At 41.0% G+C, this 20,815-nt stretch overlaps 1 protein-coding gene across 2 annotated transcripts; it reads left to right on the top strand.

The window, feature by feature from the left end:
* The first annotated feature begins 1,992 nt into the window (after positions 1–1,992).
* Positions 1,993–11,739, top strand: LOC139818613 (sodium-coupled monocarboxylate transporter 1). Of its 2 annotated transcripts, none has more exons than XM_071787392.1 (15): positions 1,993–2,793; positions 5,882–6,077; positions 7,038–7,225; positions 7,614–7,773; positions 7,853–7,918; positions 8,002–8,053; positions 8,134–8,201; positions 9,162–9,316; positions 9,390–9,530; positions 9,698–9,922; positions 10,309–10,492; positions 10,592–10,678; positions 10,766–10,929; positions 11,017–11,175; positions 11,236–11,739. In XM_071787392.1, exons 3-15 carry the CDS (start codon positions 7,038–7,040, stop codon positions 11,360–11,362), a joined length of 1,776 nt encoding a protein of 591 aa, XP_071643493.1. In that variant the 5' UTR covers positions 1,993–2,793; positions 5,882–6,077; the 3' UTR covers positions 11,363–11,739. The 2 variants fall into 2 exon arrangements, with proteins under 2 accessions (XP_071643493.1, XP_071643492.1); XM_071787391.1 differs by having other exon boundaries at positions 1,994–2,793; positions 7,033–7,225.
* The last annotated feature ends 9,076 nt before the right edge of the window (positions 11,740–20,815 follow it).

A 20,815-nucleotide genomic window follows, 5' to 3' on the forward strand; every position in this document is an offset into this window, starting at 1 on the left:
GAACAATATTTTGTGGACAATTTAATATTTTGTCAACATATTAACACCAAATATTGATCGCTTAAGGAAAGACGCGCATACACATGTATATAACTTGTAGATAAACGGTTTACTTTTTTTTTACAATACTTGCACTTGGCACAAACATATAGACATTTTTAACACAAACATATAGACATATAAAGGACCCCATGGTTTATGTAATCAAAAGTCACACGGGCAAAATTCACAATAATCAACCGTTTATATGCTATCAGCGTATATAAGTATAAAAATAAGGTGTTATTTCAGTATTATTGTGGTACAATGGATTTCGGTGTAATTGGCTGAAACTGTAGAAATATATAGTTTATATGATGCTGATTAAAAGTTATAATGGGCAAGATTCACAATAATCGTCATAATCGATCGTTTAAGCGCTATCAGCGTCCAAAAGTCAAAATAAGGCATTATGTCAGTACTATTGTAGGACAGTGGATTGCAATGTATTATTCTACAGAATCACACTTAATTCTTCTTGTTAATACAAAAATATATATTTATGTGAAAAAAATGTATATGCAGTATGTGAATTATGTTATAAGATTATAATTCATATATATGTATATACACATGCATGCATACATATTTTTGTATTAACAAAAAGAATAAGTTGTATGATTCTGCAGAATACATTGCAGTTCACTGTCCCACAATAGTGTTGACATGCATAACGCCTTATTTTGACTTTTGATCGCTGATAGCATCTAAACAGTTGATTATTACGAATCTTGCCCATTGTGACTTTTGATCAGCATCACATAAAACAAACTATTTATTTCCAAAGTTTCAGCTAATTTCACCGAAACCCAATTTCCATAAGAATTAAGGATATAGTGGGGTCCTTTATATATAGATTAATATAAATTTATATATAAATCTATATAGATATCTATAAATCTATATAAATCTATATTTATATATAGATTTATGTAAATGTATATAGATACATTTTGTACAGATATGCACACGGAACGGCTACGGTTGTAATATTTGTAATCGAACCTTTCTTTCGTGATTAAATGAACGAAACATAAAATGCTTATGCGAATGATTTTCTAACTGCGATATTGGATATGATTGTATGTAGTTTTATACGTCAACAATTCCATTCCACTTCGATGATGTTGCATATTGTGTGATATTCTTACGATTTCACGTCTGCGAATTTAAGCAATTGTGCGTTATTTTAGTTTCCGGATTTTATTTGAGGTGTGCAATTAATTTTCACTGTTTCATGTCACTATTTCTGCGACAAAGTTACGAAGTGAAAGATCAACATTTCTTTATTCGAATCGGACTAAATGTAGTTGTAATATTATTATACATTTATATAATAATACTAATAAAGAAAATGCTCATTCAAAATGAACGAATTGACGAATTGACGTTGCAAGGGGAGATTTTATTTACGGTCGTCATATTCGTCGGGGTTATCATTTTTTATTTTAGGGTCGACAGATTCGCGTTTGAGTATTTAAAACTGCTCAACCGCGAAGCAGTTCTTATGGTTCCGATTTTATTGATGTAGCCATTCTTTTAATTGCCGCCAGGAATTTTTTTACTCGCAATACACATCGAAATAAATTCATTTCTTTCGGCATGACACCGAGCCAGATTCGACTGGCAAAGATGCCGAAGACGCTCATTTCGGTTCGCAGATTAATAAATAGCTGTAAATTTTCACCGGCTACCATTATTTTTATTTTTATTGGAAGGCGCCGATACGCGCAAATTAAATTTTATTATACATCAATGTATTTACTAATGCAATATGATATAAAAAGGAGTTTCCAGTTCGTTTGGCCGCTATGTATTATTATACGATTTTATGAGATTTTGACGTCACAGGCCTAATAAATAAGGTCATGAGTGTGGAGACTAGAAAGGAGCCTTAGGGACTCGTAACTGGGCAAAGTCTCGTCAGTCTCTTGATCGATAACGCTCAAATCACCGCGCGCTGTCGTGCGTCGTGCCTCGGCCGTAGTCACTGACTGTGCGTGCCACTGTCAATGACGCCTTTTTTTAGCACGCGCGAAAGCACGCGCGATTTGTGTCTCGCGACGTAATCGCTATACGCTGTCGAGAGTGTCGAGCCGTGCTCAGTCGATCGCGGTCGTCGCTTACGGACGCATCAACGCTTCGGTCAGCCGCGTTGAGCCGCGCATGATAGCCGGTCGACGTCCACGCGGATCAGAGGCGAGAACAACGGAGAGCATATGTCACCGTCATCGTTGGAGAACGCTGAGAACACTTACGCTTGGCGTCACCGCGCGGTGAAACTTCGCGCCATGTGCCTCGTGCGGAATCAAACGGTCAAAAGTTCCCGACGGGACTCTGTTGCGTGAGATTCGATATTCAGTCGGCAAATTCTCGAGGGGTACTTTGAAAATTTTCGCATTCTTTCTCCCTGTTGCTCCCATTTGTTTGACTGATGAGACAACGGAGTTTGTACGAAACTACGTTGACCATTATGTGATTCGTGAATAATCGATGAGAAAAGATTTTAAACTTGAAGGGAGGAACAAGAGAGAAAAAGAGAGAGAACGAAAGAAAGAGAGAGAATAGGAGAACAGAAGGATTATTGACATTGTGTGTTTGAAAAAAGGGAGTTTGCTGTTTGGAGGACGAACTTGGTCGCTGTTTTTGAAAGCACCGCCGCACAGTGGTGCGCGATGCGCTAAAACTCGGTACAACAGAAATCTATAATCAGACTGGAATGAAATAGTGTCGAGTTTTAGTTTTCACCCCAAGGTTAGTAAGGCGTCAACAATTTCAAGAATGCGTACCGGGAAAGTCAGCAGAATATTTCTTTTATCAAGAGGAAAAAGAAGTCGAATATAAGATCGTTTTTTCGGGATTCCTCGAGTGTTCGTGTGTGGCATTTAGCGTTGAATATCAGTGTAGATTTAATTTCGCTCTTCCTATCAAACCGGTTAGATATGATTCAGAGGTTTTTGTTAGCTGGTCTCTTTCTCGGTCTCTTTCGCGCGAATTAGATGCAAATTGTTGTAATATATAAACAGTTTCCGAGACGAGCGACGAATGTAGTTCTCTCGAAATCTTCGGTAAAAATAGGACGATTAAATTTTAGACGCTGCTCATTACGCGCGACGCTCATTAAGTACGCGCATTCGAGACAAGCAGCTGTAAAACCTACTCCGTTCTTCCACAGTTCCACACGCAATTGCTAAAGAGAAAATAATTTTCATTGCTTCATTCATGATTGCAATTTGCACAAATCATTAATTTGTGTTTGCGTAAAGGAACAGATTGAGGGAAATTCAAAAGAGAAAGTCCAAAAGCGGAAGAGAGAGAGTTAAACGGGCGTCTCATGCAGCTTTTACCGATCGTTGATTAAGGATCGTCCGCGTATCATTGTTTGTCACACCTTATTTCTCAAGATCTTGTCGCACATCTTCGTGAATGTCCATGTGAACCACATGACTGTACTAAATATAACTATAGAATATAATATGACTAAAAATGACTATTTATAATGATAGAAGCGTGTACCGTCCGTCGACTATCTCACGTGTGATCGTAATAGTCGGTAAGCGCCGATTATCCACTGCTGATGCGACTAATTACATTCGTCCGACGCATGTATTAAGTAATTATCAGGCAGGAAGTACTCATCGATCGAAACCAAGTTGAAAATTCCGGAGTCGATGAAATCCTCGAGAAAATTTCTAAAGCGATTGTCTTTTCCATTCACGTGTCTGTTGTCTATTGATAATTTATCGAATTCCATTATCATGACGTTGATGAACACGACTATTGGACTTTACATAGAATGATAACGCGCGGGATCAGTCCGACCACAGCTTCTCTCGTCGAAGATCTTTCGAGTCAAACGGTCGTTCATGAGACTGCTATTTCATGTAACTTCATAAAAGCATGCATGGTAATTAGATTTTGTAATTTTAATGAAGTACGGTACAAGTATGATTTTCGAAAAATTTTCATTGTAAAATCGAGTTGCCTTGATGATTCGAATATTAATTAGCAATGCAAATTCTACTGAGAACGGTAATGAGAACTGGCATGGTTTCACGATCGGCTTACGGACTACTTTCCGCTTGTTAACGCTCGCGCGCCTCGGCAATTGACCCTGGCGATTGATTGGAAAATAACAGAACTTTGAACTCGGAATTCCATGTGACTTTGCAGAAATAGTATCGACCGTCAAATGTATTTTCTAGCACCATAAACGACGTCCATCCATGATAATAACTCTTCGTAAGATTATTCAAAAGAATATAAAAATAGAAGATAAAAATACATATTAAAAAAAGATCTATATAAAAATAACAGATCGGAATGCGTGATAATGTAGCGATTTATATCTTTCACGTCTCTAATTTTCGATTTTTCCTAGTCTTATCGTTGAAAGTCCCTTTGGTTAGAGTATTATCTTCCTCTGATTAAACCATTATCTATTGTAACCATACTTTACCGCTCGTTAGTGTGAACGGAAATACGGGATTTCAGGGATGGCATCGCGAACTGTGTAACTGAGAATACTGTCGCAATTGTCATTCAACGTTAACGAGACCAAATGACTAGCACGTGCGAAGAAGTCATGGGTCAGTAGCTTCTCTACTCAAGGAAACGTTAACGACAGCGGGCATTAATAATATGGTCGCGATATCCTTTGCGATCAATTGATGACGCGACATACATCCTTGATACATTTTTATTGTCACGAGTGATACTTAATTACTGCATAACATTGATAGACATTAAATAGCAAACGCGTTACATGATACAAGTCGAATAAAAACTCGGCGAAATATTTCTGGCGACGCGCCAGTCGATTAAGTCTTTGCTGTAGGTCTAACGGATTAAAAATATCGGTACGTCGGCTTTGTAATCCGAGATGGGACTCATAATTTTAACGCTGATCTAAAAAAAAATACAATGCATGACATGATTCGATGCGGAAAAAAATGTGATTGGGATAGTTTTTAGCTGGTATATATTGATATTGACTGAAATAATTGACCTGATTATCGCGAAAGACTCTGTCATTGCAAACAATCGCGACAAGATTGTTAATAATTAAGCATCTCGCCGATTCTGTATCTGCCATTAGATAATATGACACTTACGATTGACATTCATTAAATTAGTAGTTAACCTTCCTATACCCGCGCCATTGGTCTGTCAGACCGACGACATACCTTGTTTTCCATTTAAAAAAAAGTTTTTTTTTTTTTTTTTTTTTTAAGTGGAGGAAATCTTCAAAAGACACCTCGCCTCTCGGGCCCGAGGCGGGGTAGTGCCGGATTCCACGGGCGCATATCGCCGAAGCGACGTCACCCATGGCCTACCGGCTAAAACCTCCACTATAGTCCCTCCTAAGCGCTGCTCCGTTACGGGGGGGAGGGGAACCCGGGTATCACATAAGTATTTCTTCCATGGTCCCCCCCCGGAGCTACATCCACCTAGAAATTTTTTTTTGCTTTTTTTGCGTTTTCTAAAAGTTTCAAGTGTTAAGAATATATCCTGAAAATTTCACATCGATATCTGTAAAATTGACGAAGTTGTAGAATTCCGAGGAAAAAAACAAGTTCGAGCGTTCGAGAGTTCGAGCTCCGCTACCTGACGTGGCGCGCACGGAAAATATCGCTCCAGCGGTATTTTAGGTTTCAGTTGTCCTCTCGATCTTCATTATGTATTGTTGCTCATGGCAAAAGAGTCCCTTTTAGGGGCCTAGGGGAGCGACCTTACCTGTGTCCTTCAGCTGAGGATCGTTAGAATTCAGTACGAAAGCCGTTGAGCTAGCGAGTAGACGTACTAGTAGACTTTTACTTGCTCTTCTGTTCGTATATTCCAGTTTCGAAGCGTACGTAAAGTGGTAATAATGGCATCGAAAGCGAAAATTCCGCATCAATTTAGCTGAAATTCGAGTATAGGAGGCGACGCGCGAAGGGAGAATTGCTCGCAGACAAAAACAATCCTCTTCCCGTGAAGCTGCAATTGCTGCTGAGGGTACTCTATATGGTCCTGGAATCTGGAATTGACGACTAGAGGTAAAGTTAAAAATTCTTCTTAACAATAGTAGAACCATACTTGAAACTTTCAACGCGTTTTTTTCAAAACACTGTTTTCGAAGCCGGTGGACATCATATCTGGAAAACCGCTCGATGGATCGTTTTCAAATTTACACAAAATACGCTGAGAAACATTTAGAGGTCGGTGACGATCTTAATTTTTTTAACTCGATCTTTATTTTTTAATAATTACGTAAAAATGACATTTTCTCACAGATTTTCCATACCTGAGTTTCAATTCGTTACCATTTTGTTAAAAAAAATCGATTTTAAAAAACGGCGATTATGCTTTCATAATAAGTAAAATTATTTAATAGCGGCATTTATAACTTTTAATTAACCGAAGAACTATTCAGAGAAAATTAAGGATGTTACAATGTAAAATGTAAACATTCTTAAAAGACAGATAAAATGCTAAAATATGATGTATCCATATACGTGGTAAATTAATGTGCTGACTGTGATTAAGATATGCTAACAAATATCTGGTGGAATCCGGTTTTAACATTTTTTTGTTTTATTAAGCGGTATCCATAATTAATGTAGAGAATCTAAGCCGATTTTTAGTACTTTTTCAATTTTTTTAAAAAACCTAAATTTGAGAAAGTTATAGCTTGCTAAAGTTTCTTTGATGACGGCAACTTCAAAAAGTATGACGTCATTTCTTATATAAAGTATGATGTCACAGCACACTTTCGTGTACTATATTTTCTTCAATTTTGAAGATATTGCAAAAATTCAAAAAGTTTACAAAGAAAGTATGCCATGATCTATCAGACCGCTTAATAAAAAAAATTCATGTTAAAACCGAATTGTATCAGTGATTGATGCTATAGGTCATTCCGATACATACGTATATGTATATTTGAAAATTTAGTTATACATAAATGCACCATTCAGAATGCATTGGATATATTTAGCTCTTTGATTTCAGTAAAGATGGTAGCTGTATCGGAAAGAGGATACTTCCATTGGATCGATTGGATGGTGTTTGCACTTATGCTCCTCGTGTCTGCCGCAGCCGGCTTATGGCACTTCAGAAGGGCGCAAAAGTCAAGCACACAAGACTACCTGCTTGGAGGAAAGAGCTTAGGACTCTTTCCCGTGTCCGCTTCTCTCGTTGCCAGGTAAGCTTGGTTCGTCATTCTATAGGATTTAAGACTATTAAAAGAAGAAAAGGAAATAAAAGAACCGGATGAAAAACATGAACTTAAAACACCCTGAAACGTAACGGAAAAATTAAAGAATTCGTTAACGTCGGGAAGGCGGAAACTGTAATACCTGTTAAAAATTCTTTTTTGAACGATCTTGCAAATCCTGTATCTCGATTCAGAATGAAGCTCTTTTGACATTCGTGATGTTTATTTCAACTTTTAACGTTCATGAGCAGTGTTTATGTCAATTTTAGAGATAAATGTTACATAAAAATTGACTCGTAGCTTATTGACATTTATCGTTCGATTCGGGCTTGATTGATTAGTCAGAATATTTAATCAATTCCGATCGTAACTGTAGCTTCATATCAGGCGTGACGATCTTGGGTACTCCAGCGGAAATCTACAACTTTGGCACGCAATATTGGATCACGATCATCTCGATTCTTTTCTCTGGTATCGTGGTCGCTACTGTGTATCTTCCTGTATTTACTACTCTGCAACTTAACTCCGTTTACGAGGTTCGTCCTTTTTGTTTAATTTCCATTTAATGTGCCTCTCAATGAGGCACAATTTTGACGATAAACACTCTTCTTTCAGTATTTGGAAATTCGATTTAGTCGACCCGTGCGGATTCTGATTTCCTCAATTTTCGTTTTTGACGTGGTAAGTCTACATCTGGCCTGATGCTTTTTTTCACAACTGTTTTGAAAAGTCGTGTGAATAAAAATTGAATTGATTCATTTCAGATTCTTTACCAATCGATCGTGGTCTATGTTCCCGCGCTGGCGTTAAATCAAGGTATTTTATATTCACGTTATATATTATTCACGTTAAGATTTTAATCTATTTCCATTAAGATTCTTAATAATTCATTATAGTGAGCGGCATCAATATACATTTGATCGGAACTATTGTATGTGTCGTCTGCGTGTTCTATACTGTTTTGGTAAGTTGCGATTTAAATACGATAAGTGTCATCTAATTTCTTTTATTAGTTTTGATTGACAAATTAATTCTCTCTCTCTCTCTCTCTCTCTCTCTCTCTCTCTCTCTCTCTCTCTTTCATCGCGTAAATAAAAGTGAAAAGAAAGATTGATCAGGACTGCATGAAAGATCGAACGATTGTCATATCGACGATCGTACACTTGAATGTTAACAAGAGCGGTTATACGACAACGGTCGTGGCGGTCGGGGAAATGGAAGCCTAAGCTGCCTAAGCTAATTTTCCGGGGGAGGCTCGTTCGCCAAATTCCCTCGGAATGGCTGGAGTTCCTTGGACACGGTCTACCGTAGGAAACAATTTTCAGTGGACAATACCGTGAAGAATCTCACGCGAGAGCCTTAGTACTGGAAATGTTTATGGACGGAAACTGAAAGCCCGACAATGGCGCGGGGAAACAATGGCGCGGAGAACGTCGAGCGGATGTTATCGTAGCAGCGGATCACAAAGCCGGCGCTGAAGTGATTAATCGCGGGATCGCGCGCCTGTAATTATCCGAGCAATTTGTTGGATCTCGTATTAATGAGAATTTATCGTGGTTGAGTGGCTCTTTACAAATTTGTTTATTATACGCTGTCTGCGCACGCGCGAACGTGCTGTGGACTATTATGCAATTGCAAAGCACTCGAAAAAGCATTCCCCGTTATCGCATTCTTCAGGTAACGCCGCCGCGGAAATATCGCTTTTTATCGGGATAGGGGAAATTGCATAATCATCCGAATCAAATTCTTAACTTATAATCTTGTTTCGATTCTTGTTGTTACAAGAGAAAGCAGACTGATTAAACTGGATACACGTGTAGATCAAGTAAAATTGTTCCGAGAAATTCGAGAGCGCTTTCCTTCTATAAATAAGATATTTTATTCTACACTGCGCTATCATTTCTTTCTTGTTTTGTTTTATTAGGGCGGTATTCGAGCAGTGGTTTGGACAGACGCGTTACAAGTTGGCGTGATGATAGCGGGGGCTATCTCAGTTGCCGCTTTAGGGACCTATCAAATGGGAGGAGTATCTGAAATTTGGAATAGGGCCATCGATGCCGATCGCATCGAATTTTTCAAGTAAGAATTCAAAGAACGATCTGTTTTGTGCAAGCTTATCGAATAATCTCTTGTATTCCCTTCTGTTGTATAGCTTTGATCCATCCCCCTACACGAGACACACCGTTTGGACAGTTCTGATTGGTTCTTGGTTGTACAGTACAGCGTACATCGCTGTCAATCAAACTATGGTGCAACGATACAAATCGTTAAAAAGCACGAAAATATCTCAATTGTAAGTGAGTACACTGATTATATTAATAACGTTTAATCACGGTAATTTTATGCTACAAGATTATAAGAGATAATAGAAAGTAATATATGTATTATACATATATTGTTTTTATTTATGTCTATATTAATATAGCCAATGTCGCGAATCTTTACATATCTCCATTACAGATCCATCGCGATATTTACCGTCAGCATAATGTTGTTTATTTCAATATGCTGCTGGTGCGGACTGGTCCTCCTCGCTTGGTGGTCGCCACCGAAATGCGATCCAAGAGCTTCCGGCTTAATTACGGCCGACGATCAACTGTTGCCGGCTTATGTCATGGAGATCGCCCATCATTTGCATGGGATACCTGGCCTCTTTATTTCCGGAATTTTTGGCGCGGCGCTCAGGTAATGGAGATCGAATTAACGTAATTAAATAAATTAAATAAAATGTAATAATTATTTGCTCAGATACCTGTGCCAGATCAACGAATTTCGAATAATATTTATAAAAAAAATTATTTTAAAATAAATTTTGTTGAATAAACGAGCAATTTTTACACATCAAATTGAACAGCACATAAGCAAAACAATTTATTATCTTTTTGAAATTTGTCCCGTGCTTATAATGTTATAATTTGAACATAAAACAAGAAAAAAAATAAAAGTTCACTTATTTGTTCTTCCATTTGACGTGAGTCATTCGGTCGATCGAGAAAATTAATATAATTGGTGAGAAATGTTTAGTTGTTGAGCCGTCACGAGCAAATATTAGAATTGTCCTTTTTCAACAGCTCACTATCAGTGGGCTTCAACTCAACGTCCGTTGTGATTCTGGAGGACTTCGTCAAAGGTTGCTTTAAAATGAAGCCCAACGATCGTTGTTCCACGATTTTCGTGAAAACCCTTGTCGTCCTGTTCGGTTTGTTGGCGATGTGCTTGCTTTTCTTGATTGAGAAACTAGGAGGAGTTCTAGCTGTGAGTGTCCGGATTTTATGTTGTTGTTATTCCGTCGCAATCTCTCTATATATCTTAAAACTTCAAAATGCTGTTGTAATTTTTATTATTGCGATTTAGGTAACGAATAGTTTGGCCGCCATCGCTGCTGGGACTTCTTTTGGCGTTTTTACTCTGGGAATCTTGTTTCCATGGGCAAATTCTAAGGTACGAAACAAAATCTGATCAACTCTGGAACGAATAAATTATTTTTCAAACAAACTCTATTATTTCGTGTATATCTGTTTTGCGCAGGGTGCCTTTATTGGCGCCATTGCAGGATTTATGATGTCTGGATGGGTCAGTTTTGGTGCGAATGCGGCTATCGCTTCTGGTCTCGTGGTACCGAAGAAACTTCCAGTTGCGCAGTGTGCGGGAAATGTCAGCCAACATTTCTTAAAGCAATTCGAATGGCCCAAGTAAGTTTATTCTGTCTATTTTTATTTTAATTAACGTTCTTAATGTATCTCGTATCGGTTCTGTATTAACTCGCGCGTGTTGTGCAGCGAAGACGATGTCTTCCCGTTGTATCGGTTATCCTACCACTGGGTTGCTCCTATTGGCACGCTGGTGGTACTTGTGGTGGGTGGGATTGTCACCTGGATGACAGGTGCACGAGATCCTTCATCGATCGACAAGGATTTGCTCTCTCCGGTGATTCATAGGTAATCGACTTGTTTAGAAACTTTTATTACAACGAAAGAAATGTCATTTTTGATTTACAGGTGGTTACCACGACAAAAATATCAAGCAGAGGTAGATGGATCGCCCGGGTCGGTGGCGACCGATTTGCAAGTATCGGCGAATTTATTATCGGTTATGCACCGAAAATCGCAACCTGACATTCTGTAGGAAAAAAAAAAACAAATCGTGATCAACTGATATGTTAAACTGACAATTGCGAAAATTTCAGATTCTTTTTATAAATTTTTTATGACTTACTAAGTCTTCCACTTTTTTCAAAGTATGCATTTATAGAAATTAATATACAAAATAAACCTTCGATTGTCAAAATATGTTTTAATTTTGGACAATCGGGTAAACTGAATTTAATGTACGTATATTAGATGTTAATATATGTGCATTGAGTTAAGTGCGTAAAAGAGAAAATATAAAGTTATATTTTTTTATATGTCAGAACATATATTATCGCAGTAATATAGATAATACAAATTGTATGTATATTTTTCATAGAATAAGTAGAAATAATAAAATGTTCATTATTGTAATCATTCATCATTCATTTTGATACTTGTCGGATTTTATTTTGGTTCGCGAAAGATAATTGATTCTTTCGATCATTGGATCATATATAAACACTTATCCTCGGAAAAATACTTCACAAAAGAATAGCCACGCGATCAAGTCGCTGTATTCAAGACACGCGAATTCGCTGAAAAGCCACCACTAAATGATGCATTTATTTAATATCCCGATGAATCGCGTGTCGTTCGCACGAAAGAGCCAGGAATTTTTCGCACGGAGTCCACGCGTGATCGTCACGGGCAGCACGTCCTAAAGAAAATTGCGATTCGCAAGTTGCGTACAGGCTTTATTAAGCGCGCTTCATGCGCCATTTGCATTCGTCTGGGCGGCTGATAGATTCGGAATTTCCACGTACGCCCTACGCGTGTGGCTTATATTACATCTATATCTACATACATACACATACATATATATACATATATATATATATATACATACACACACATACATACATACATATATATATACATACGTGTGTGTGTGTGTGTGTATATATATATGAAATATGTATATAACGCGGAGGAACTGGAGGAGCGGAGCGGAGACGCGACGCGCGTAGATTCGCGCGCTCGCGCTCGCTTTGGAGACGGACCAACTGGGAGGGGGGGAGGGATGGTCGGAAGAGACCCGGGGTTGAGAGAGCGAAAGGGGTAGAGTGGCTGAGGTGGCGGGCTACAGAGATAGATATAGACAGATAGAGGTGGATAGAGAGAGGTCGCGAGGCTTGAATGGGGCTAGTTTGAGATAGTTAGCGGGCCTTCAGGGGCACAATCGGCCGCGATTGGCGGGCCTACAATCACACGTCGCATTATATGTCCATCAGCACGGCGGATCTCGCAAATACGTTGTAGCACGAGCGAGCAAACGCGCGCGCACACTAACGCGAGTCGTCGTTCGCTCGCCGCAAAAATGCTGCGGCGTGTTCCGCTTCGGCATTCGCCTTCCTTGCGAATGTTTCTGCATTTTGGCTTTGTCCGTTTTATCTCTTAAACATTCCCGAACATTGCCATTACTGTTGCGCGAAAATTTCGTCCTGGTGTACCAAGCTCGGAAGTGCAGCTTGTTTGGCAAAAATGGACATTAGATAGCAAACGGTGAATCTCAGGAAGAAAGGAACAATAGGTGCTTTCCATTTACATCAAAACTCAGATAATTCTCACTTGTGACGTTGTTCTATCCTTTTTGGCAATTAATGAATAGATAATAAAGACAGAACGACATCACAAGTGAGAATTATCTGAGTTTTGATGTAAATGGAAAGCAACTAACATCTCCGTTCTATTCGAGCTCAACATACGTAAAACGAATATTTTAATAGCTTCCTTAACAGCACAATTTTGCTCTACGCGACCGTGGAGATACTTTCGGCGATTCGGTGAAAACGACGGTTAATAAATTCTTAATACACGGCAATTCAGCTTTTTCGGGAGCGCCGATGACTCCGTTTGTCCGTCCGAGGAAAATGTTCCGCTACGAGAGACGCAGACACGGGACATTCGTCCGGGGGCGAGTTGTCCCGTATGCAAATTCGTTTTATTGTCGCGGCACAGAGAGCGTAGTCGAGCAGACGTGGACCCATGTAAACGGTCATCTTCGCTACCCGCCTTAATTTCATTCATGCCCCGCTACCCTCCGGCCACCCCTCTCTCACCGCCCCACTTTAATTACTGCCAATTGCCCTTGCCGCACGCGAATTATGTCATTTCCACATGAGCAGCACTTTAGCGAAATTTTCGCTAGGTAGTCAGAAATGAGACGACTGCAGTCTCGTTCTCTTCCCGCGCTCCCCGGCGCGCTCTCCCTGTCCCGGTGTAGCGTAATAAGGGAATAATTAATTAACTCCACTCCCCCGCGTTTCGTTTTTGCGCTTCGACCCTCGACGGAATAAAATTTACGTGTGTCCCGCGTATTAATTAAATGTCGTATCTTTTTCTCTTTCTTTCTCTCGTTTTTCATGGGAGCGCAGCGCGCAATCGTAATGGTTGATTGGAAATAATCTGAGGAGCGAGTATTAAAAAACGCGTTATATTGTCTACGGATGAGAGTGCGCGGGATTATAAAATATTTTTTGGCGGTAACGTCGTGGAAACACCAACGAAATATCTGTAGGCGAAAGGAGGAGACCATTTGTCCTTCTAATTCAATTATTCCTTGTTACAGTCGTATCTGCAGAGAAGCATCCCTCTTCTACTCGAGTTATTAGGCGGCGGGAGCACGAGTGAATTCCCAGCGAGCGGTCAGCGGCGACATTCCGGCGTTGCTGCCAGCACGAATGAAAATTTTACAGTCTCTCGATTCCCTCCAATTCGAAGGATCCCGGAGATCCTTCGGCCACGTCGAATCCCTCGCCATCTTTCCCTCCCTAGTTATATGGATCGTCGCATATCTACACGTTGACGGGAGAGGACGGGCAGAAAAATAAAACCCCTGTACCGAAAGGTTAGACACGATTCCGAAAGTGAATAATGCGAATTAATCTTGTGGAAAATCAGGTCAATCGCATCCCGGCGGACCGCTCTGCGCACTTGTTGTTAGTCCAGTTAGATCGATCACTGACGAAGGTAGCCGAATAGGATCGAACGTTCGTCAATTCAGTGGTCTTCCTTGATAGCACGGCAATTTCCATACTTTATATAAAATTCGCGTTACGAGAAATTTTATTATCATGTAATTAATAAGTCATTCGTCCCATTGTGCAGCATCTCCGTTCTACATTTAAAGTATAGGTATGATGTATTATTTTTTTGTATCACATTCAGTTATACTTAACTACGAAAAAGATTCTTTAATGACAACAGCCGTTTGTTTCTTTTTTTCAGCATCCCGACGACATGTTTCGCTTAATTGCGCGGGTAGTTGTAGCACATCGTGTAGCACATTAGCGGATACGAAGGCACCGCGTTATCACACCTGGGCGATTTTTCTCCATTAGCGGCATTGTTTCCGCACGAGTGTGTCGTCCGGTCCGACCGCGCGAGTCACGTGAAACTGATTTGTAGCTGGAACCAGGTTTATAGAAAAAAAAAGAAAAAAAAACACGGTAGCCTCCAGCCGTAGCGACGAAACGAGGCAGCCTTGGTAGTGTCAAGTTGTTAGTTGCTAAACAGAAGTTATCTTGCAACCGAGCAGAAATCATTGATAATGTGAAATGTATACAGTATGCAATTGCATGATAATTCTCTATAGATTATATATTATAAAGTAATACTGATATTCAAACGGATAATTCTTGGATTCATCCAAAGAAATGAAACATCCACGACACGGCCGATATCATTGGTCCTACTACTAACGAATTCCAACCATTATCTTATACAAGGTGTGTCAGCTTAATCTTTCCACGCAACCATTTTCGGAGTTAATAGTTATTGAAAAAAATCGCTATACTGACGATCGAATTAGTCCGGAATATTTGCGCGCAAATATCTCTTAAGCGCGGCAGCGCGATAAAGGATTTCCGAAGGTAGTTTAATTTGCATCAGGCCGGCCGGTTGTATTAAAGCGACTCGGATAAGAAAGGATTTCGGGTGGGTGGAGAGGGGTGGGGGGAGGGGGGCGCCATTAATTCTCACGGAGAATCCGCCTCGCTCTTCTTTTCCGACGTTACGGCAGTTAGTCGTCACTTAGCTAGTTACTCGCTTACTTAGTCCACTTATTTTAATCGGGCGCTCGTCCGCGCCGCCTCAACCCGATTCTCCGCTTGTTTTTACGCCTTATCCCTTAAGGCTAATTCATTAATTAATTCCGTTAGTACCCTACCTACCGCTGTCCTCCCCCCTTCCTCCCTCCCTCCTCCACCTCTTCCTTCATCTGTGTTTCACCGTCCCGCCCGTTTCTCTCCCCGTTGATGCAACTCCAACGAACCTCTTGAAGCACGGGTGGGTGCTCACTAATTAAAGTAATTACTAAATAAATTGCAATTACACTAATGGATCGAGCACGACGACGGATACACTCGTCAGGAACTGTCGCCGAACTTTTCCCCGGTTATGTTGCCGATTACGAGATACCTGCCGATGTCGGTATTCCACTCAGATGTGATCGTCCCCGTCGTCCTTGTCGTCGTCATCGTCGTCATGACCCTTTCAGGCCAGATAAAATTATAGCTTTGTCGTCTCGTCGCCGTTATAAGTCTTTGCGCGAGTGTCACTTGCCGTGGCGTGTGGACTCTTCGTGAAATTATTATGACGGAGCAGTGGGCACTTGTCGTTTATACATCACTTATGCATCAATCCCTCCTCGCGGGTATAAATCTTTCAATTCGCGTCCAGATCGCGGCGATAGATCGCAAAATACGTTTCCATTATTATGACATAGAGCGTGACACGCTCTATGAAATGATAAAGGAAGTAATAAAATATTTGAAAATCGCTGCGCGGGTTTGATCGCACTCGGGCGCTGAGCGCGCCAGCAAACACAGATAGTGCGTCAACGTGTTAATGGGGCTATCAGTCAACATACACGTTTGAGTGACGTCTCAATCAAACACCAACGCGTATTTTGAATTCGCGTTACACCGAGCATTCCGTTTTCCCGTCGCATTCGATTTGGCGCCAGTAACGTTCCTCGAGGATGAGCGCGAATCTCCTTCTCCCTGTGGTGGTTCGATGACGATGTGCATCAACATAACGATCCGCAATCGCGAAAAGTAAATCCGAGGCCGGGGGGAGAATAAAACTTTCTTGCCCCGTCCGCATTTCCGATAAAAAAAAAAAGAGATAACTCTCTGCATCGGATTTATGATTAGCGACGCTTTCCTTTTCTCGCAGCAAAAACGAAGCAGCACGCGCGCAGGTGCGCGAACGCACGCCTGAAAGTATGTTACGTCGATCGAACTCGACGATCGCAATTATCCTGTAGGTAACGATTCCCGGAGGGCCGCCGCTAATTAATATAACCGGCGACAATTCATTCGCGATTGACAGGAAAATGCGTCGAGCGCGCGGCATCGCGACCGGTCCGCATGCTCGTGATGGGGTGAAAGGGGCTCGAGGAGGGTGGAGAGGGGGGCGCGCGGAGGGGCGGACTGGAGGCTCGCAATTTGTCAGGTGACAGCCGAGAGACTGGAATAAATGGACAATTACACAAATACAATGTTTGACGTCATTTCAATGACGCGAGAGACACCTGTGATTGATTGTTAATTGCCTCGGTTTGTTACCCTGACCAACGACGGGATTGGTGGGGACGTGCGCGCGAGGAGGTGGGAAGAGGGGGACGGGGGTGGTCCAGAGCACGATGGATACGAATAATTTAATTGAATCGATCGACGCGCGGGAGTGTTTTCGCCGCTCCCACGCCACTTCTCTCTGTTCCTCCTTTTTATTCAAATCCCGCTCATTTGTCTCGCCGGTGCTTTCAGATCTGTTTGCGACATTATCTCGCGAGAGGAGAGGGAGAACGCTGACTCCTTTCTCGCTTATTGCAGCGTCAAACCAAATTACTGTTTATCTGAAGAAGATATTACACCTTGTTGTCATATATACAATAGGATTGGGCACACGCAAGATCTATCTCTCTGGAATTTTTAATAGAGATTTACCGATTTCTAGGCGCGCTTAAAGTCAGCATTTGCATTTGTTTCTTTAATATTGATGGCCGTGACAAGAGGAAGAGAGACGGAATCTCATTGGACTCGGACTTTCGCGCGCGCAGTGTTGTTAAGATACCATTAGTTATAGTGAGACTATGCGAGCACGCTATGGAGTGTATCCATTGTGCAGCTTAGTTAAACAGGAAGGAAGGAAGGAAGGGTTACGCGGCCGTTCTCGTTTGTCTTCGAGCGCGCGGAATCTTCGCGCCAAATCCCCGAGGAGGATCCAATTAACTCTCTAAGAATTCGATTCCTCGTCCACGCTAATTCCAAGATAGTGCGCCGGCACTATCAGATTAGAAAAGACAATATTTGCCGCGGCGCTTGTAACTCTAATCGCGTATCGCCCAGCAGATGCTCCTTCAATTAATAGCGGCTACTGTTTGCTTCCTTCCAGAACCTTCCCTCGCACCTGCTGATTAAACAAACCGACGGATAACAACGCAAGATATACCTAGTATCATTCAGGAAAATGAAACAATTGTCCGCGTGCTTTTCGGAAAGCTATAACGATTCAATATTATCAAAGTTATATAATGTATACATAAATATGTAGTCTTGTCATCATAAAAATTAATCTTATAATTTCTGTAATAATCTTATATTTTTAAAAATCCTGACGTCTTGTAAACTCCGGATGCCATTGCTCTCCGTTGGTAAGATCGTTTCGACTTATTCCACTGTATCATTGTAAGTTCTGTAAAGCTAAGGTATTTTATCAAGCAGGTATCCCTTCGTCGTAAAAGAGAGACAGAATAAAATTGAAAATATAACGAATTAATATCAATGTAAGAAAAGCGAATTATATATTATTTAAATCGTAATAATTTGAACGTCGACAAAGTGTTTTTTCCTCGAATAAATTTTAAACGGTAATCGGATCGATTTATTAATCGTCACAACGTGCAACATTTCCGCGGCATGCGCCTTATTTATTATTTCTCTCGCCGAATATTTGCGACTCGATTATCGACTGTTGACTTTTCTCCGGGCATTCGTGATGACGCGTCGTGCCTCGCCGCGATTCACAGTCCAATAATTATCCGTTTTCTGTTTGCATTGTTCTCGGTGTTCTCCAACCCACAATTTAAGGAAATTTCCATAATAAGCTACGGTTAAGAGTAATGTTAGCCGAGGCATAAATCCCTCGCGCCCCCTTTTCTCCACCTTCCCATTCTTCATCCACCCACAAAGGAGGCTTCCTCCGGCCTCCCCCTTACCGCGGGCAAAGATACGCCTCACGATAAGGACTGCTTTTTATTTCCATACAATTATATCGACGATGTAACTCACCGGATCCGTGCTTCGCGTCTATGCATCGCCTTAGGCGCGTATAATGAGAAGTTGTACATCTTCGAATTTTGTGGACATTGAATATGTTGCAGATCTAAAAACAGAAGACACATATTTTTTTATGATTACAATATATTCAAAGTCCCCATGCATCTCTGTATAAGTATCACTGTGATTTATCGCGCGATTTTCTTTACTTTCCGCTTCATTTCGAGGCGCGCGCGCGTTTAAGTCTCTTTTAAAGAATAGACTTAGTCAATGTCAAACTCCACGCTCGATCAAATATTTAAATATTCAAACAAATTTTTGAAAATTTATAGCGTGTTGAATTCAAATTTTATATAGCATGATAAGTGTACGAAGAAGAACGAGAGAGCGCGCTGGATGTCACTTGGCGCGAATCAGGAATGATAGAGATCATAGAGACTACATCGCGATCGCGATCTCGTAAACTGGCAGCGGCCAGTTGGCAGGGTGATATTTCACGGTAACGGTATTTAGCAGAACCGTCGCGACTGTCATCCGCGATGAAACGACGGAGGCAGGGAAGGCATTAAGCGTAATGAATTACCAAGCGAGCGGAGTAATGTGTCTTAATTACGGCCCGTAGCACAATAATTATGTAATTAGGCATTGTTTGCCGACCAGCCCCTAATCACAATCCCGATGTCGCAGTCTCGTCACGGCTCGAGGTGCAGCGACGTGTTATCGACCGGCAGCCTTGTCTCCGCTGTTGTTTGCTCATACGCAGATCCCAAATATTTCATTTGAAATGGTCAGATTGGACGTTCTTGATTATCTCTGATGTCAAACGCAACGTCTAACGTTCTATTCTCATGTTGAATGACATTTTCGAATCGACGACTGCAACATTCAGGAATCAAGGCAGCCGAAGTAAATATCGATAATTCACTTTACTAGTAAATTACCTGAAATTTTTGTCAGATCATCCTCCCTCTTTCATCTTTTTTGTTTATACCTTGCATCCTGCATCAGATCCGCGTGAGTTTGCTTCGGAATTAATTGCGAATATAATTAACAAAAGTCATCTATCGTTTTCGAAAGTAATATTACCCAGACGCGCGACATCGCTCTTAGTTCACAGATACCGGGAAAACTCGAATGCTCATGTTCGATATAAACGGACATGATTATTCGAAAGCTCAGGATCAAACGTGGCTACGGAAATAGCGGCGACCGACTGACGGAATAACTAATTTATCAATTCTTCGCTTCGGTTGGCTCCGATACCTGTGGCTATATTTGCGAACGCGTGTAAACAGGACTCCCCCAGAACTACTCCCGGAACATGCAGTCACGTCGTCCTTGTATTTGGAAAGCCATCCTCCTTTGAAGGCTTCTCTAGTGCGAATCCCACGATCGTATATTCGCCTATCGGAATTCCTCGTTGCGAAACAATCGCACAACTGCTGCGAAGAAGCTCTTTCTCTTCTACTCATAACGAACGCGGTATAACGATAGGACCGACTGTTTTTGGTGTTTCCGTTTGTGAGGGATTGTAAGAGGTAGTTTTTGCAGCGTTTCGTATTGCAATAGTCACCACGGAACAAGCCGCGTATACCGCAGTCACGTGGATTTAGTTTCGTGAATAATGGCCCAATTAGGAAGTAATAACACGTCTGTTGCCGTTGAACGACTTCGAGTTAGAGTTAGCGAGACATAGTATATGAGTCTCTCTCTCTCTCATTATGACGCTTAGCAAAAGGGTTTGGTCGGATGTGACAGAAAAGCACCGTGCTCCGCGGTCAACGTGGTAATTAGCGATTTCTAATTATTTGAGAGAGAAGCGAATCGAAGCGATATCTCACAAAGGATCGCGCTCGACGCTCTCATCTTCGACTACTTTCAGTATTTTTAAACAATCTTGACAGAGCGACGTGCACGTCCGACGAAAGTCATAAATCGATTTTAATGGTAAACTGATCTCGGCCGTCGAAGATTTATACTGTCTGGCTTTCAAACGCGCGTAAAAAATGAACTCAAATACAGGTTTAATTAGTGTCGAATAAAATTGCCTGGCTGTGATTGACTGAAAGGCTCGTCGAAAAAGACACTCGGATATTTCATTATGCCAGAACCGAACCGACGTCAATTATGCAAATTATGAGCATACGCATACACGCGCGTTTTCA

Source organism: Temnothorax longispinosus, chromosome 9 (assembly GCF_030848805.1).
Source record: "Temnothorax longispinosus isolate EJ_2023e chromosome 9, Tlon_JGU_v1, whole genome shotgun sequence".
Classification (NCBI taxonomy): Eukaryota; Metazoa; Arthropoda; class Insecta; order Hymenoptera; family Formicidae; genus Temnothorax; species Temnothorax longispinosus.

Excerpts from the sequence above, each read along its gene's own strand:
- LOC139818613 (XM_071787392.1), top strand. The coding sequence starts at position 7,038 with ATGGTAGCTGTATCGGAAAGAGGATACTTCCATTGGATCGATTGGATG. Across the intron at positions 7,226-7,613 it reads TCCGCTTCTCTCGTTGCCAG|CTTCATATCAGGCGTGACGA; the intron begins GTAAGCTTGGTT and ends TCGTAACTGTAG. Across the intron at positions 7,774-7,852 it reads AACTTAACTCCGTTTACGAG|TATTTGGAAATTCGATTTAG; the intron begins GTTCGTCCTTTT and ends CTCTTCTTTCAG.